Below are 16,626 nucleotides of genomic sequence, written 5' to 3' on the forward strand. Positions count from 1 at the left end.
CTCTGTTACTGTGCACAGTTCTTCTCCAGTTTGCTATAATCAAGGTTCATAGGGCTGGTTGTAATGTGCAGTATAGACTGCAAGTCCGAGTCTATTAGCTAAGACGTGTATCTCAATTTATTGATGTTCATGCATGAGAAAGTTTGTTTGCAGATGTAAATTCAGGCAAACAATGTACACATTTTTGCCCAAATGTTTTGAGATTGCAGATGTCTTACCAGGAAAATATAAGTGTACATAGAGCTGGTGTACGTACTTGTGCCTTGATATTGGAGACATGTGCGTAATGTATAGGGTTCAATAAATAATTATGCATGCAAATACAGAGATGCCAAGTTACCCAGTTGCAAGCTGCAAATGTTGAGACAGTCCTGGTTTTGAACTTACATCCTAAAGCAGTATGGGATTTATAGTGCCTAATCCTGCCCATTGAGATCAGTCCTGCAAGTACCATAATGCATTAGGATGGCTTCGTCAGAAAACCAGGAGTGACCCAATAAGAGTCCTGCCCAGACTCTGCTTATGTGTACAACTACCTATAAAAAATATATGCTATGGGGCTCGTAATAAAAAAAATATAAATCTAAAAAGTGGCCTAAATGGGTACTTGGACGATCAAAAAGCCTTAGAGGCTACTGGGCCGATTTGGAAGTCTTACAAAAGGAGTTTCCTGTGTGTCGAATGACTGGAAAGTTTGTATCATAAACTTGTGCTTTTGCTATAAAATAAGTAGATTTTCAAATTGTACATTTAGTAGATTGCCATATTGTATACTTTTCTTTTAATTTTTAATATGTTTCCTTCATGCTTAAAAGATATTAATTTAAACACTACATTCAAATATCCTGATTTTTACATGAATGAGTAGAGTGAGGAGGGTTTATGGGACATGTTCTGTATCTCAAAAACTAGAGCTGATAGAAGAAAACTGGTGCATTTTTGGAATTAACAGGTCAAATATACCCGGAAACAGGTCTAACATTTGAGGCAGCAAAATGAGTGTTGGCCGATGTAATATACTGCTGGGCTTAATCTCAAGGGTAGGTCACAGATGGACTCTTGTCTACACATTAGGTCTGTTGACCTAAGACATTAATCTTACCAACCTTGCTGAGTATCAGGGGATTCTCTTCTCTCTTCCTTTCTGTATTTTACTATAGAAACATAGAAACATAGAAACATAGAAAGATGACGGCAGAAAAGGGCCAAGGCCCATCAAGTCTGCCCACTCTATAGACCCTCCCCTTAATATTAGCCAATGTTCTACCCTGATCCACTTAGGGATCCCACATGGGCGTCCCATTTATTCTTAAAATCTGGCACGCTGCTGGCCTCGATCACCTGTACTGGAAGCTTGTTCCATTGATCAATCACTCGCTCCGTGAAGAAATACTTCCTGGTGTCGCCGTGAAATTTTCCGCCCTTGAGTTTGAGCGGGTGCCCCCTTGTGGTTGAGGGGCCCTCTGAGAAGGAAAATGTTATCTTCCACTTCTATACGTCCGGTGACATATTTAAACGTCTCAATCATGTCTCCCCTCTCCCTGCGTTCCTCAAGAGTGTAGAGCCGCAAACTGTTTCTCCAAACTAACACAATGTGGTTACGTTATTTAACATACCACAGTACAAATAGCATCCTATGATGGTGAAAACTGTTTCTTCACTCTTCTGACTAAGGAGTAAGGATTCCCCTCTGAAAGTGGAGTTTGAGCTGCGTTTGGCTTATTTTTTTTATTTAATGATTTATTGACAGCATCCTTGGGGCTGTAAAGGGTATCCTTTCCATGTGGTGAGTAATATAGCATTTAGAGAGGCAGTTTTACAATGGAATACTTATGTTGAAAGTCTAAGAAGGTGCTTATTTTAACCTTATTTTATAAATATATTATAGACGCCTAAATACCTTGATAAACTAGGCCCCCTGAACCCACCCCCAAAAGAGTACAATTTTACATCTATTCAGAAGATGGTGGAAATGGGTGCATATATACACGTTTGTAAAATACACGCATGTGTCATGGTGCCACCTACTGTCTGCTCCAGAGAATGCCTATGTTTGGCATGCATATAAGTTCTCATGATCATGAAAGTATACTTAATTATTTTTGTAAATGACTGTGCAATTTTAGGAAAGGCTTTTCATAAGTAAATGCTATGCAAAATTTGCTGCCCTATGCACACATAAAAGTATATGAAGAGAGAGCAATCCCACATATACTTTTACACATGTAGAAGGTTTTTCTCAGACCAAAGTCAGATGGCCTTTGGGGTTTGCACCATGCAGATTATACATCCATAATCAAGAAGAAATACATGTGCGTGTTTATACTTGCTGCATAGCACGCATAAATATACACATTCTGCTGCTGGTGGCTTGTATAAGTGCTGATTTTCGAAAGGAAAGTGGCTACATCCACTTATGCAGCCAATTCTAAAATTGCCTCCCAACTGCCTAAATAATATGCAAAATAAAACAGAAAGAAATCACATCATTAGCTCTCTCTCTCTCTCTCTGCAGCCAGATTTTATACGACCTCCTACACCTCCAACCATGACCTCCATTCCCTTTGATTATCTGCTTGATGGAAACAGAAGAGCTTTTCCCTTTTCCCTAAAGACTACATAATGTCTCTTACATCTAAGCCCTCTAGCAAGCTGTTCCACATGCAGGTCTGAGTGAAAGGCATAGGCAGACTTTCTTATCTCTTTGAAAGAGTTCACTGGAAACCATTTATTTACCTCCTCTATAAATATTTGCTTTATTAAATATTGGATTTACAAGTCCATATCTTATCTTAAATTATATAAATCTCCAGGCCTCGATGGCTATATCGGGGCATTTTTAAAGATATTGTCTTGATAAAATAGCCCTAGTCATCTGTATGCCTTTCACAAATAGGCTGGCACACAAATTCTACTATACCCTATTCAAAGCCCTAAATGGAAATGGACCAAGCTATCTGAACAACTGCCTAATCAGGAAAAACACATCCAGACCAAGGAGAACTCAAGCACACTTTACTCACCCCCAATCAAAGGCATGCAAGCAAAAAAATATATGACGGTCTACTAGCCACCAGAGCAGCAAAAATAGACCACCACCTCTCAAATCTGACCACGACGTCCAACTACAAAACATTCAGAAAAGAACTGAAAACCATACTATTCAAGAAATTTATCAAATGATCTAATCAAACCATATCGACCCTTCCCAGATCCCGACGCATACTATAGCTATCAACCTTGTAATCTCCCTGGGAATGACCAGGCTAATATCTTGTTGTAAACCACCTAGAACCAAAAGGTATTGGCGGGATAGAAGACATCAATGTAATGTAATATAATTTAAATGATTACACATCATACTGAGTGAATAATGACTCCACAGTTTTTCTGATTCTGATGTTCTGATGTTTAGTTCAGCAGTTCTCAATCAAGTCCTCAGTCTAGTTTTCAGGCTATCCACAGTGAATAGGCATGAGATTGATTTTCATGCACTGCCTCTGTTATATGCAAATCTGTTTCTTGTATATGGATTGTAGGTATGCGGAAAACAGACTTGTGGGTGAGAGCCATTGAATTAGAGTAATGATTTATTTTTATTAAAAAGAGCTATTTTTAGCCAAGTTATAACAGAACTTTAGGTGACTTTAAAATGGACCAAATCATCGATTCATCCAGAAGGTTGAAGTCTTTTTTTTTTTTTTTTACTTACTTTATATTGGTATTTTACAGTTTTTACAAGCAAAGCATTATACTTGACCAGAAAATAGGATTACCTAAAAAATGACAATAGACAAGTAATAAACTAACCTTACAAAAGCAATAACAAAATCCTCTTTTAGTCCCCAGTTATGGGATTCTTCAGAATCTAAAGCGTGAACATATTAATCACAAATAACTCGAATAAAAGGCCTAATCTCGCTGACATTCATATCTATGCCCGATTTACAGTCAAGAATCTAAACAGAGGGTACATTTCCAATTTAAATGGGACACATCCAAAAATGATTTGAAATGAACAGGGTCATACATATTTAAAGTCCCCTAAATTGTAACTCCCTGTGCCTCTACTATGTAACCGTCCCCTAAATTGTAACTTCCTGGAAATGTCCAGCTATCTTCTACTGTAATCCACTTAGAACTGCAAGGTACAGGCGGAATAAAAGTCACTAATGTAATATAATGTAATGTAATATATTTATCGTAAAGGTTTTTGGATCTTTATTTTTAGAAGTGTCTTGCTTTACTGTCCACAGGAAAAATGTACCGGTAAATCTTAGTGTGTATTAGTTTACAGGACTTCTTTCTGCGATGAAGTATATACAGCAAGTAAAGGACTGTTAACCAAAATCCCTAACCTAGCACTTCACAAACTTTTTATCAATAAGCCACTATTTTTTTTCATTCTCAAAAAAATGAATGTTCTGGCACTGGTTTTTCCTGTTGCACCTCTGTTGTAGGGCAATTCCCACTCCCTCCAATTCTTTTTGTGTCTCTTCTGAGTCACTTTTTTTAAATTGAAAATCCATATAAACAATTTATAAAATTCTTGCAGTGAGATATACAATGAGATGCCATTTCCAAGCGACAATACAAGGTACGAAATCCAAATATCAATCCAAATAGACAGAAATTATCCAATGATAAAGGTTTACTTTTCTTTTATTATATCCTCCCCCCCAAAATTGTTCTAGCCCATATAAAATGGGTCACTCTTATAATATACAAAAATGTGCACTTTTAAAGTATGTGTCTTTCCTCCCTAGGTCATCCTTGTCCCTTTAAAAAATGGAAATAGGGTATGCATAATGCATTAGCTGGGCAAGAGAGTTAAGAACATAAGAATTGCCGCTGCTGGGTAAGACCAGTGGTCCATCATGCCTAGCAGTCCACTCACGCGGTGGCCCCCAGGTCAAGGACCAGCGCTCTAAATGAGTCCAGCCTCACCTGCATAAGTTCCATTTTAGCAGGAACTTGTCCAACTTTGTCTTGAATCCCTGGAGGGTGTTTTCCCCTATAACAGACTCCGGAAGAGCATTCCAGTTTTCTGCCACTCTCTGGGTGAAGAAGAACTTCCTTACGTTTGTACGGAATCGATCCCCTTTCAACTTTAGAGAGTGCCCTCTCGTTCTCCCTACTTTGGAGAGGGTGAACAACCTGTCTTTATCTACTAAGTCTATTCCCTTCAGTATTTTGAATGTTTCAATCATGTCTCCTCTCAGTCTCCTCTTTTCAAGGGAGAAGAGGCCCAGTTTCTCCAGTCTCTCACTGTATGGCAACTCCTCCAGTCCCTTAACCATTTTAGTCGCTCTTCTCTGGACCCTTTCGAGTAGTATCATGTCCTTCTTCGTTCTAAAATGTTTCATGCATGTATTGATATGCATATGGGGGAATTCTGTATATGGTATGCAGTGTTAGATGCTACTCTCACACCAAATTTTGGGTACAAAAAAGCATTCTAATCGATGCAAGGCACCAAAATGGGGCAGAAACGGCAGATATGCGTGAAAACACACAAACCCATTTATAGAATAGCGCCTTAAGTGTTTCCATGTGGATCTACAAAGGGGGAGGGAGAGCGTGACCATGAGTAGGACATAAGTGGGTCAGGAGGATTCCCTTAAAATGCATGCAGTGTTATACAATAGTGTAGATCCATCCAACTTGTGCGTCATGATTTACACCTGCTTTCAGTTAGTGTAACTCCTCGCACCCAACGTTGGGGGTGGATCCCATTATAGAATACCATTCAGCACTGAATTTTGAGTGCCATTTACTGAATCTAGCTTACAGCGGGTAATTCTCTATAGGTTGCTTAAAGTTAGGTGCCGGGATAGGGCATGCTAAGAGTGAATTCTATAATGGTAGTTTCAAAAATTACACTGCACCTTATTGCATGGCATGCCTCTGACCTGTCCATGCCCTCCCAGGTCCACACCTTATTAGGGGAGAGGGGATTCATCACCGGGTGCTACCATGTTAGCGTGCGCTAACAATTAGCATGTGCTAAATGCTAAAGACACCCATAGAAATAAAATGGGTGTCTTTAGCATTAGCGCACTAACACAGTTAGCCCTGTTGATGAATTTCCCCCTTAGAGTTGTGTACCATAAAAAATGAGACGCTCACTTTATAGAATAGTCAGTTACAGGTGCAACTACAATTGCAATTTAGTGGTTGTTAAGGCCAATCATTGATACCTATTGCCAATTAAGTACCAACTTAATTCTTTTGGTAATGTCCAAATCTCCTATAATTTGTATTCCGCCTTGAACAATATATAATGTATAATGTATTCAAAATTAATTTTCCTATGAACTGTTTTCCTACCTTCTTCTACTCTATGTTTATAACCTAACTAATTTATTTTTCTCAAGTACCGTATTTGCCGGCGTATAAGACGACTTTTCAGTACCTTAAAATCCTCCCCAAAGTCGGGGGTCGTCTTATACGCCGGGTACTGTTTACATGCCCTTACTTTTACATTAGAGAGCTGCACGGGGACGCCCCTAGGGTCACGGGGATCCCATGGGGACGCCTCCGAGGGTCGCGGGGCTCCTGCGGGGCTGGATGCTCAGTCTTCTGGATGTACGCGGCTCTTCTTCTCCCTACCTTCTCTGCTTGCAGCACAGAGCCGAACGGAAGTCTTCCCGACGTCAGCGCTGACGTCGGAGGGGAGGGAGGGCTTAAACAAAGCCCTCCCTCCTTCCGACGTCAGCGCTGACGTCGGGAAGACTTCCGTTCGGCTCTGTGCTGCAGGCAGGGCAGATAAGGAGAAGGAGAGTAGCCTCGCGGTTCGAGTGGCTACCAAGGGAGAGGAGCGGCCCGCCCCGCCCCGGTTGCAGCACAGCCGGCCAGGTTCCCTTACTTTTGTGGCACTTCCCCGACCGACCAATAACAGCCCGGGTCCGACAATCCTCCCTGCCCTGTAGCCGCGAATCTAAATTACCTTCTTACAGCAGCTGTAAGAAGGTAATTTAGATTCGCGGTTAAGGGCAGGGAGGTTTGTCGGACCGGGGCTGTTGTCGGTCGGGGAAGTGCCACAAAAGTAAGGGGACCTGGCCGGCTGTGCTGCACCCGGGGCGGTAGAGAAGGTGTGCGGAAGAAGGGGTAGTCTTATACGGCGAGTATATAACAAAACTCTATATTTTAACTAAAAGTTGGGGGGTCGTCTTATACGCCCAGTCGTCTTATACGCCGGCAAATACGGTACTTTAGCAAGAATGTGAGCCTTTGGGACAGTCAGGGAACTCTAAGTACTCTCTCTTCATCTTAATTAATCTTACTTATTGCATTTCTTCTGTTTCTACTGTAAACCGCTTAGAACTTCACGGTACAGCGGTATATAAGAAATAAAATTATTATTATTATTATAATTGGCAAATTAACTCCCACTTTTACAAAGCCACATTAGGCTTTATTATTGCTGGCCATGGAAGTATTAGCTCCGACGCTCATAGAATTCCTATGAATGTCGGAGCTAATACCACCGCGACCGGTGATAAAAAAAAAGCCTAATGTGGCTTTGTAAAAGTGGAGTAATATACATGCTTAACTTCCTATTGTATAACTGTGTGCTCAGCTTTGGCCATTTAGAGGATATTTCATGTTTGGCCCTGTAATTCCTTCTTTCTTTCTTTCTTTCCTTCCAGCTTAATTGACACCAGGGCTTGAATTTTGGTACTATGGCTCTTCCTTTGCAATAGTTTGGGGATTTTTCCTTCATTTTTATACAATAGACTCTCTCGTTTTTCCTAGTCTGATCATTGCTACAGTAGTTCTGAGGCCAGGAGCCAGGTGCTGTGATCCTGTCTGGAATTCTTTATCATGGGCTCTATATCAGACAGACCACTGGATATCACTCCTAATGATGTCCATGGCTCTCTTTTCCCCTAGGGGCTGTGAGTGCAACCTCTGCACGGTCATTAGTCAACCTTTGTTTCATAAGGCCCAATAGGAGATCCTACCCTGCTCCAAAGCTGACACACTAATTGTATTTTTAACAGTTCCCCAATACCCTGCCATGCCTTTTCCAGAATATCTAACTACAGCAGGCATGTACAGCTTGGGCCTCAGAGTCCATAATCAGATCTGGTTTTCATGGCAACACAGCTATATACAAATGAACCTGGATCTTAGACTAAACTATGCAAATATATCCAATGAATATGCATTGTGGATGTATTATAAATCTGACTTGTTTGTAGTTTTTTGAGGAGTGAAAGTATGGTTTACAATCTGCCACTGGAAATATGATATTGGAGCACTTGGCTTCTGCCTAGCACTGTATGGTAATTATAAAGACTCCTTCTAAATACCACACCATCTAACCTTGCAGTTGACTTGGCCCTGATGTCTTCTTGTAAGAAGATTATAAGTAAGTTTACCTCTTATAGGGCATCTGAGTGTGGGAGAACCTTCTGTTCATAACAGTGACTTAGAAAAATTATTTTACTAAAACATTAGTTGAGACGCTCCGTAGGAAAAAAAAAAGCCAGGAAAAGCATTATTAGCACATTGAGGGCAATTTTTAAATGAATCTACCTGTTAAAAAATAAATTAGCAAGGGTAGATGAAGCTGTTTGGAAGTTGGCCATCTCAATGCCAGTAAAAGTATGCACAATGTTTTGCAGCCATGTGCTTTTGCCTCCTACAAAGGGTTGTGCTTGGGTGACAAAAAGAGAGATAATGCTATTTTAGGGTCAAGAGAGATACAACCTGGTCTAGAGACACCAAGAAGGCTGAAGAAATTCCAGTAACCAATCAATACTTTAAAGGTGATTTATTCTTAAAACAAAGACTGATATGGCCAGATAGTGGCAGCCACCTGCTTTGGGGTGAAACATTTGACAAACTTATAAGGAAAATAAAAATATTGATAACACTGTATTCCGAGGATTTGGAAGATGTCTATATCACGAATTGTAGAGCTGATGTAGTTCAGAATAGTAGTGGCAAAAACAGAGCAGATCAGGTACAAGTATTCTTCAAAATCCTTTATTTTTTTGTGATGTCTAAAATGCGAGGTCAGACAAGCCCAACACTGCCCAATTTTCACCCATGCAAGAGCTGTGTCAAAGGGGATAATAGTAATGGCTACCAGAATCAGTAATGCTGGATTGCTGTGTGAGGTTGCCTTGCCATCTTTTGGAGAAACTTGATTTGACAAAATTAGTGAGGGGTGTTTTTTTTTTTTTTTTACACCCCTTGGTATTATCAAGCCCCTGACATAGCTCTTGTGTAGGCGAAACATGGCCTTGTATTTTAGACCAAATGAAAAAATAAAGGATTTTGAAGAATACTTGTATCTGATCTGATCTGTTTTGCTGCTTGCGGATTGTTTGCTCTATTGTTTCCTTGGACCTTGTTCAGAATAATAGCTACTGGTTTGTTTGGTTTGGTTTCTGGTGTTTTGTATGGCCTTCTCCCAAAAATGCCACAATATCTTTCTATGGGAAAAGCAGCTGCAATACATACACTGATCACTGTGTTATGATTAAGAAGAAATTGTACCTTTCTAACTGCTTTCTCTTCTTATTTCCTCTCCTGATTATGGAAATCATGCAAACACACACAAACTTGAACACCCACCCTCTGTAGCAGGGATCCTCAAACTTTTTTAACAGGGGTCCAGTTCACAGTCCCTCAGACTGTTGGGGGCAGGACTATAGTTTAAAAAAAAAAATCAACCCCATGAAAGAACAATACAATATTTAAAATGAAGAACAATTTTAACCAACATAAACTTACCAGTACTGGAGAACCAGCATGAAGCTTGAAATATACTAAGAAAAGCTATTGGAGAGCCAGAATGAGGTTTGGAATTCACAAAAACAGCCACAGCAGCATACTGAAGTTTGGAACATTCAGTAAAGTACTACCAAACCCATGGAAAAAAGTAGCCCAAATATTCGGTAACTCACTAATGCTAAAAGTTTCCCGCCAGCTGTACTGAACTTCCAAGAAACCCTCCTAGCAACAGCAAGGCTGTGCACACCAGCCCACACGCTCAGCGGATGGATCACGCGGCATAGAAGCCTGATGTCAGCGTTGTGTGTCTGGCCGTCCAGCTCAGGCGAGGGGGTTACTGGCGGGCGCACAGTGAGGGGCGATGAGAATTGCAGAGCGCTATAGTGAGCCACAATGGAGCAGGACAGCAATGGTTAGGAACATGAGCAGTAAACTCTCAAACAGGGGCTAGGTTAATTACCTTGGAGGGCCATATCTGGCACATGGGCCATAGTTTGAGGACCCTTGCTCTACACCTATGCATTTACATGCAAAGGGATTGAAAATAATTCCATGAGCATTGCTATGCATGTTTTCCCCTTTTGTTATAAAAGCAATATAGGGGGCATTTTACTAAAGCTCACTGACTCCCTGATTCTTTAAATGGACACCCAAAATTGTACACGGTCCTGAGATTCCCACACAAATAAATTAGGTAATGAGCTGTTAAAAATTTCTAATAGGATGTTAAGAATTTATTGAAATTAATTGGCTCTAATTTGGATTTGCACATGGATCTGGCTGTGTGCGATTCTATAAAGATCCATACCCAAAATCTTCTTGTGCATAAACCAAAAGGGGTGTGTCCACAGGAGAGGCATGGATGGGTCGGGGGCATTCTAAAGAATTACGTGCAATGTAAAAGAATTGGGGGGCTGCAAGTCCTAGTTACCCTAAAACAAGTCAAGCAAAAACAGCACAAAGGGTTTCAATGAACATGGACTAGTCTTTATTGATCCAACACGAGCCGTGTTTCGGCGTACAATGCCTTCATCAAGGATCTTGGCTACAGATCAGAGAAGTTGGGAGCCAGCATACATGCTAAGTGCTACTCTATAAAGAGCGTTCAGCCTGGATTGCCTTTTAAAGAATAGCGCTTAGTGTGAATATTTCCTGGTGCCTAACTTTCTGTGCCATTTACTGAATCTAGCTCTGTGTATTGTTTGCACTTAACATGCATTAATAGCAAAAATTAAAATGCATTGTTTGAAGGATGTGCAGTAATTGTTGAGGGCATGCCTAACATATCCTCTGTAATTAAGCACTGTAAACTTTATTAGCGCTCCTAAATTTGTTTGCTGTTTGCACAGAGGCACTAAGTAAACCTGCATTAACAGCAAAAGTGACAGTGTATAGTAAGAACATAAGAATAGCCTTACTGGGTCAGACCAATGGTCCATCAAGCCCAGTAGCCCATTCTAACGGTGGCCAATCCAAGTCCCTGCTACCTGGCCAAAACCCAAAGAATAGCAACATTCCATGCTACCGATCCACAGCAAGCAGAGGCTTCTCCCATGTCTTAATAATAGTCTTTGGACTTTTCCTCCAGGAACTTGCCCAAACCTTTCTTAAAACCAGCTACGCTATCTGCCTTTACCACAACTTCTGGCAATGCATTCCAGAGTTTAACTATTCTCTGAGTGAAAATTTTTTTCCTCCTATTGGTTTTAAAAGTATTTTCTTGCAATTTCATTGAGTGTCCCCTAGTCTTTGTAATTTTTGACAGAGTGAAAAATCGATTCACTTGTACCCGTTCTATTCCACTCAGGATTTTGTAGGCTTCAATCATATCTCCCCTCAGCCTTCTCTTTTCCAAGCTGAAGAGCCATAACCTTTCCAGTCTTTCCTCATACGAGAGGAGTTCTATTCACTCTTGGTCACTCTTCTTTGAACCTTTTCTAGCGCCGCTATATCTTTCTTGAGATAAGGAGACCAGAAATGAATGCAAGACTGCAGGTGAAGGCGCACCATGAAATGATACAGAAGCATTATGATATCCTTAGTCTTGTTAACAATCCCTTTTTTAATAATTCCTAGGATCTTATTTGCTTTTTTGGCCGCTGCCGTACATTGGGCAGAAAGTTTCATCATATTGTCTACAATGACACGTAGACCCCTTTCTTGGGCCCTAACCCCCACTTTAACTGTAATATCTAGTCTCTGCCCATTCTCTGCCTAGTTCTGGTTCCTAGTTATAACGTGGATAAAGTGCAAATGCCGTTGCCGTAAGGAGCAAACCAGTGGTATGCCTAAAGCTGCCAAGGCAGGGATTCCTTATTCATGCTCAGTTTATGTAAGAACTGAGCATGCATGAGGAATTCTGGTACTGGTAGCTGAAAGTACATAGAATGTTAAATGAACTCTGTGCTCCCTCTATTCTTTCATCCTTACGGAACTGTTTTTCACAATTGACTTGTTTATTACAGGATATGTATTGGCTCCTGATGCAGGCGCTTTAGCCGAAACACATTGCGTGTCGAGTCTGACGACTTGTCAGATGTTTTTATGACTGATTGTTTATTTACTTACATTGCACTTTGGGTTGATATTAAAGTTTGAAGACCTGGCTCCTTCTGCTCTTGCTTGTTCGATTTCATTTGTGCAGAGGTGTCTGTCTCCTTTGTTTTTGGCTGAAGGCATGCCACCAGCTTGCTCTATACCGCAGAGATAGGAGGAGGAGAAGAGTAATTCAGCAGCGAATTTCTTTGACTGGAGGGGCATCAAAATTCTAGTCAACAAAGACAATATTATTAAGCAGGGGTGAAGGAAGTTCCAAAATTGAAGGGCTAGCTTTGCCCCTATGATGCACTTGTGCATTAGTGTTTAATACATGTTAATTTGTGTGTTACCAGCTTTATGCACCTTAGTAAAAGGCCCAATTGTGTCTTTATCTGTTTTATCATTTTACATGTTCTACTTATATGTGTTTGTTGTATACTGCCCATATCTCTGAATAGTGTGGATTGCATACATTTTTGGAAAAATTTGTGCTAACACCCATGTAAAGCAGTTTTGTGAAATGGCTTCACAATGGTGCATTTGTAGTAGTAAACTTTCAAGTTTATGTAAATTCCACATTGATAAGATGCTATAATGTAAATGTATGCAAAACATTTCATGAATGTAGAATTTTGTGAAAAATAGCAGGCCTTGTATGCTGTACCTATAGCTCAGAAAAAGCTGTTATTTTTCAAATGACCTTGATTTTATCTGAATTTACTAAAAGATAATGTATGTTTTGTCTTGCAGAATATTTCTCAAATTCCTTTTGGAAAAGCTCTTTACAACTATGAAGGAAAAGAACCCGGTGACCTCAAGTTTAATAAGGGTGACATCATCATTCTGCGACGAAAAGTAGATGAGAACTGGTACCATGGTGAACTGAATGGAAATCATGGCTTCTTTCCAGCCAGCTATATCCAGAGCGTCAAAGCTGTTCCCCACCCCCCACCTCAGGGCAAAGCACTTTACGATTTTGAAATAAAGGATAAAGACCAAGACAAGGATTGCTTAAGTTTTACAAAGGTATAGTACTGTGACATTTTACTTTTATCATTATGTAAAATCCTAGCTCATAAAGTATTTGTACAGAAGACTGAGAGAAGATGTGAATTGAACAGTGATTTATTTGTAAATCCCAAGCCAGACACCAAATCCCCTCTTTTGGCATAAACTGGAATACGAAGAATCATTGTCTTAGTATGGTAATATACTCTCAGGTCTGTACAGTGTTAGTACTGAGATAATTGCACTTTCCTGATGGCATCTTTGTCGCACATTGTAAAATATTCACAGAGAATGTGACTACATTTTATTGCTTTACTTACAATTATTCAAGAGAGTTTCCCTGTAAAACTGGGATAAAAAATGAATGCATTGTGCAGGAGGCCTGGTGCTTGCTTGTTGTGGGAAGTTAAGAGCATAAGAACTGTCATACTGGGACAGACCGAAGGTCTATCAAGCCCAGTATCTTGTTTCCCACAGTGGCCAACCAAGGTCCCAAGTACATGACTAGGAAGTGTCGTTGGAAGGGAGCCGAGGTCAGTGCAAGCAGCAGGAGAAAGATGCTGCTCACGACGGCGAACATTTAAAGAGATACTCGGGGGGAGAGGAGGAGAGGGGCTGGCGTCCTTGCAAAGACAACGCCTGGGGTGGTCTGGCCCCACCACACACACTTTCTTGAATTCAGACACAGTTTTTATCTCCACTAATACCAGGAGGCTATTCCAAGCATTTACCACCCTTTCCGTGAAAAAGTAAGTTATTTCCGAATCTAACCCCTTTCAATTTCATCCTCTCATTCCAGAGTTTCCTTTCAATTAAAGCTATAAGATTATAGGTGGAAATATGACTGATTGTGATCCTACTCGAGTAGCCACAAAATATATACAGCTAAGGTTACTAGACGTCCGGATTTCCCGGGACATGTCCTCATTTGTACAGAAGACTGAGGACATGTCTGAGAGTGCGGAGGGCTTTTCAAAACCCTGCACTGTGTCCGAGTTTAGAAAAGCTTCTAGCTAGCAGCGACGTCGGGAGCGGCATCTGCGCATGCGCGGATGCAACGCGGTGATGTCACGCATATGCATGTGATACCATCACGTCACACCAGCACATGCGCAGATGCCCTTCCGACAAGTGCCCCGGGCCTCAGCCATTCAGGGCCTTAGGCCCCTCCTTGCGCATCAGATGATGCATCGGGGCGTGGCCTAAGGCCACACTCGTCAGCGGAGGAGGCGTGGAGCAGGAGGGACTGAGAACCCCTTCTGCTCCCAACAATATTAAGGTACGGGGAGGGGGTGGGCCTTGCCCGGTCATCCTGCTGGCCTCGGAGGCCTGGAGCAGGAGGGAATGAGCACTCCTCCTGCTCCCAACGATTCTTAAAGGTAGGGGGGAGCGGGTGGGCCAGGCCCGTCCATCTGTCTGTCCGTCCGTCCTGCCGGCCTAGCAGGGCCATGTTTGGGGGGCATTTTGCAGGGGTTTGGGGGAGGGAGAAAGCAGTTCGGGGGGGGGGCTTTATTTTTTTTTTTTTTAAACGAGCTGATATTTTGCATGTGTAAAACAGGCAAAATATCTGCCCAATTAAAAAAAAAAAATTACAAGGTCTGACAGCAGTGACAGGAGGCTGCTTCTCCTGTCACTACTGTCAGGGGCTGCACATGATTGGGGATTGCACATTTGCGATCCCTGCTCTCAAATGGGGGCGTTCCTCAGATCGCCCCCATTTGAATATGACTGATTTGTGAATCAGTTGGACCTGCTCGAATCGGAAATGGATTGTTCCTATTCGGGCAGGTTGTGCACTAAGCGTGAAATTGTGTGTACAAGTTTAAGGAATTGGGGGGATGAAATCATCCTAATATACCTTATTGTCCCTTTACTTCTCCACCTTGATGATTAACATCTATGAATTTTGTTTTGTATTTTTTATGGGCTTCCTCTTTTATACTGTGTTCCTAGTCTTTCCTTACATGCTCCATGTATCTCTTCAAAATGTGTCATACTGTATGCTCTTATTCGGAGTGAGCAAATTAACTGATTGCATATGAAGAGCAAACAATGCCCACTTACACAACCATAGAGCCGCGATCATATAAAAGATGTGTCCAATCAACACAAGTAGCAGAGCAGATCAAATTGAAGATACAAACGTTTATTAGGAAGGTGCCTGATGAGGCCACATTTTGCCTTAAAATAGGCTGCATCAGGGACTGAACCATTGAGAACTCCAAAATCTTTATTTTTTATTATTTTTTTAATTTATACTCCACTTAAAACCTGAGCAGATTACAGCATTTACATACATAACTCCAGTTATTACTACATTATTACATAACAAACATACGATCTTCTACAATAGTAAAAGGTCATGCCAAAACCTGGGCTGAGATAGGAATTTGCAGACAGTATACAGTACAGTGGAACACATTTACAGGGTCAGCATAGAAAGGGTAGTGAATGCTGTGAATGGGTATCAACTGCCATGATTCCTCTGTGCTGCCACTAGTCCAAATGATCCTCTCTTCACCTGATACTAGGCCTGAATTGACGACTCACTTTTATCTGAGAAAAAGAAAAACACAATGATACCAGGGTTAAGGAGCCTTAAATATAGCGATCATAGTTTGAACTCGTCTCTGCTCACTTCCACAGTCCTTTGTAATTCTCATCAGGTAAAATAAGAACATGAGAATAGCCTTACTAGATCAGACCAATCAATGGTCCATCCAGGGCCGGATTTAGATGAAAAGAGGCCCTAGGCTATTCCACTTATGAGGCCCTTTCACCTCCCATTTTTAAGTTTGTAGATTACTTGAGAGATAATAAAATACATCATTACTATGATATATGTCAATATGGTAAATGAAACGTTATTGGTACTAACCTTTATAAAAAATGTGACACGGATCTTGAGGCCCTAGGCTGAAGCATAGTTAACCTAGTTAGCCTATAGGAAAATCCGGCCCTGGGTCCATCTAGCCCAGTATCCCATCTTCATGGTGGCCAATCCAGGTCACAAGTCCCTGGCAAAAGCCCAAATAAAAGCAACATTCCATTACCAATCCAGGGCAAGCAGTGGCTTCCCTCATGTCTGTCTCAATAGCAGACTATAGACTTTTCCTCCAGGAACTTGTCCAAACCTTTGTTAATGGCATTAGTTCCAGTCATTGGGATCATTTGTTTGTGTGATCTACACAGGAGTGTTCTACGTGCTAACTGGTGTTTCAAGTTTGGATGTGTGGCAGTAAAATTTAACCCCTGACGCAGCTTTGCGAAACAGCGATTTCACCGTCGGGTGCCTTTGGCAGTGGTGCTCCGGGATTGCAATTCGCAGCA

At 41.2% G+C, this 16,626-nt stretch overlaps 1 protein-coding gene across 3 annotated transcripts in view; it reads left to right on the forward strand.

Annotated features, from left to right (window-relative positions):
• The window catches only part of SH3RF3 (SH3 domain containing ring finger 3), an 836,169-nt gene that overhangs the window by 467,506 nt on the left and 352,037 nt on the right, over positions 1 to 16,626 (forward strand). For all 3 annotated transcript variants that reach the window (XM_033949356.1, XM_033949354.1, XM_033949355.1), the window contains exon 2: positions 13,039 to 13,314. In XM_033949356.1, coding sequence (XP_033805247.1) covers positions 13,039 to 13,314 — 276 coding nt within the window. The remainder of the gene's footprint in view (positions 1 to 13,038; positions 13,315 to 16,626) is intronic.

Source organism: Geotrypetes seraphini, chromosome 6 (assembly GCF_902459505.1).
Source record: "Geotrypetes seraphini chromosome 6, aGeoSer1.1, whole genome shotgun sequence".
Classification (NCBI taxonomy): domain Eukaryota; kingdom Metazoa; phylum Chordata; class Amphibia; order Gymnophiona; family Dermophiidae; genus Geotrypetes; species Geotrypetes seraphini.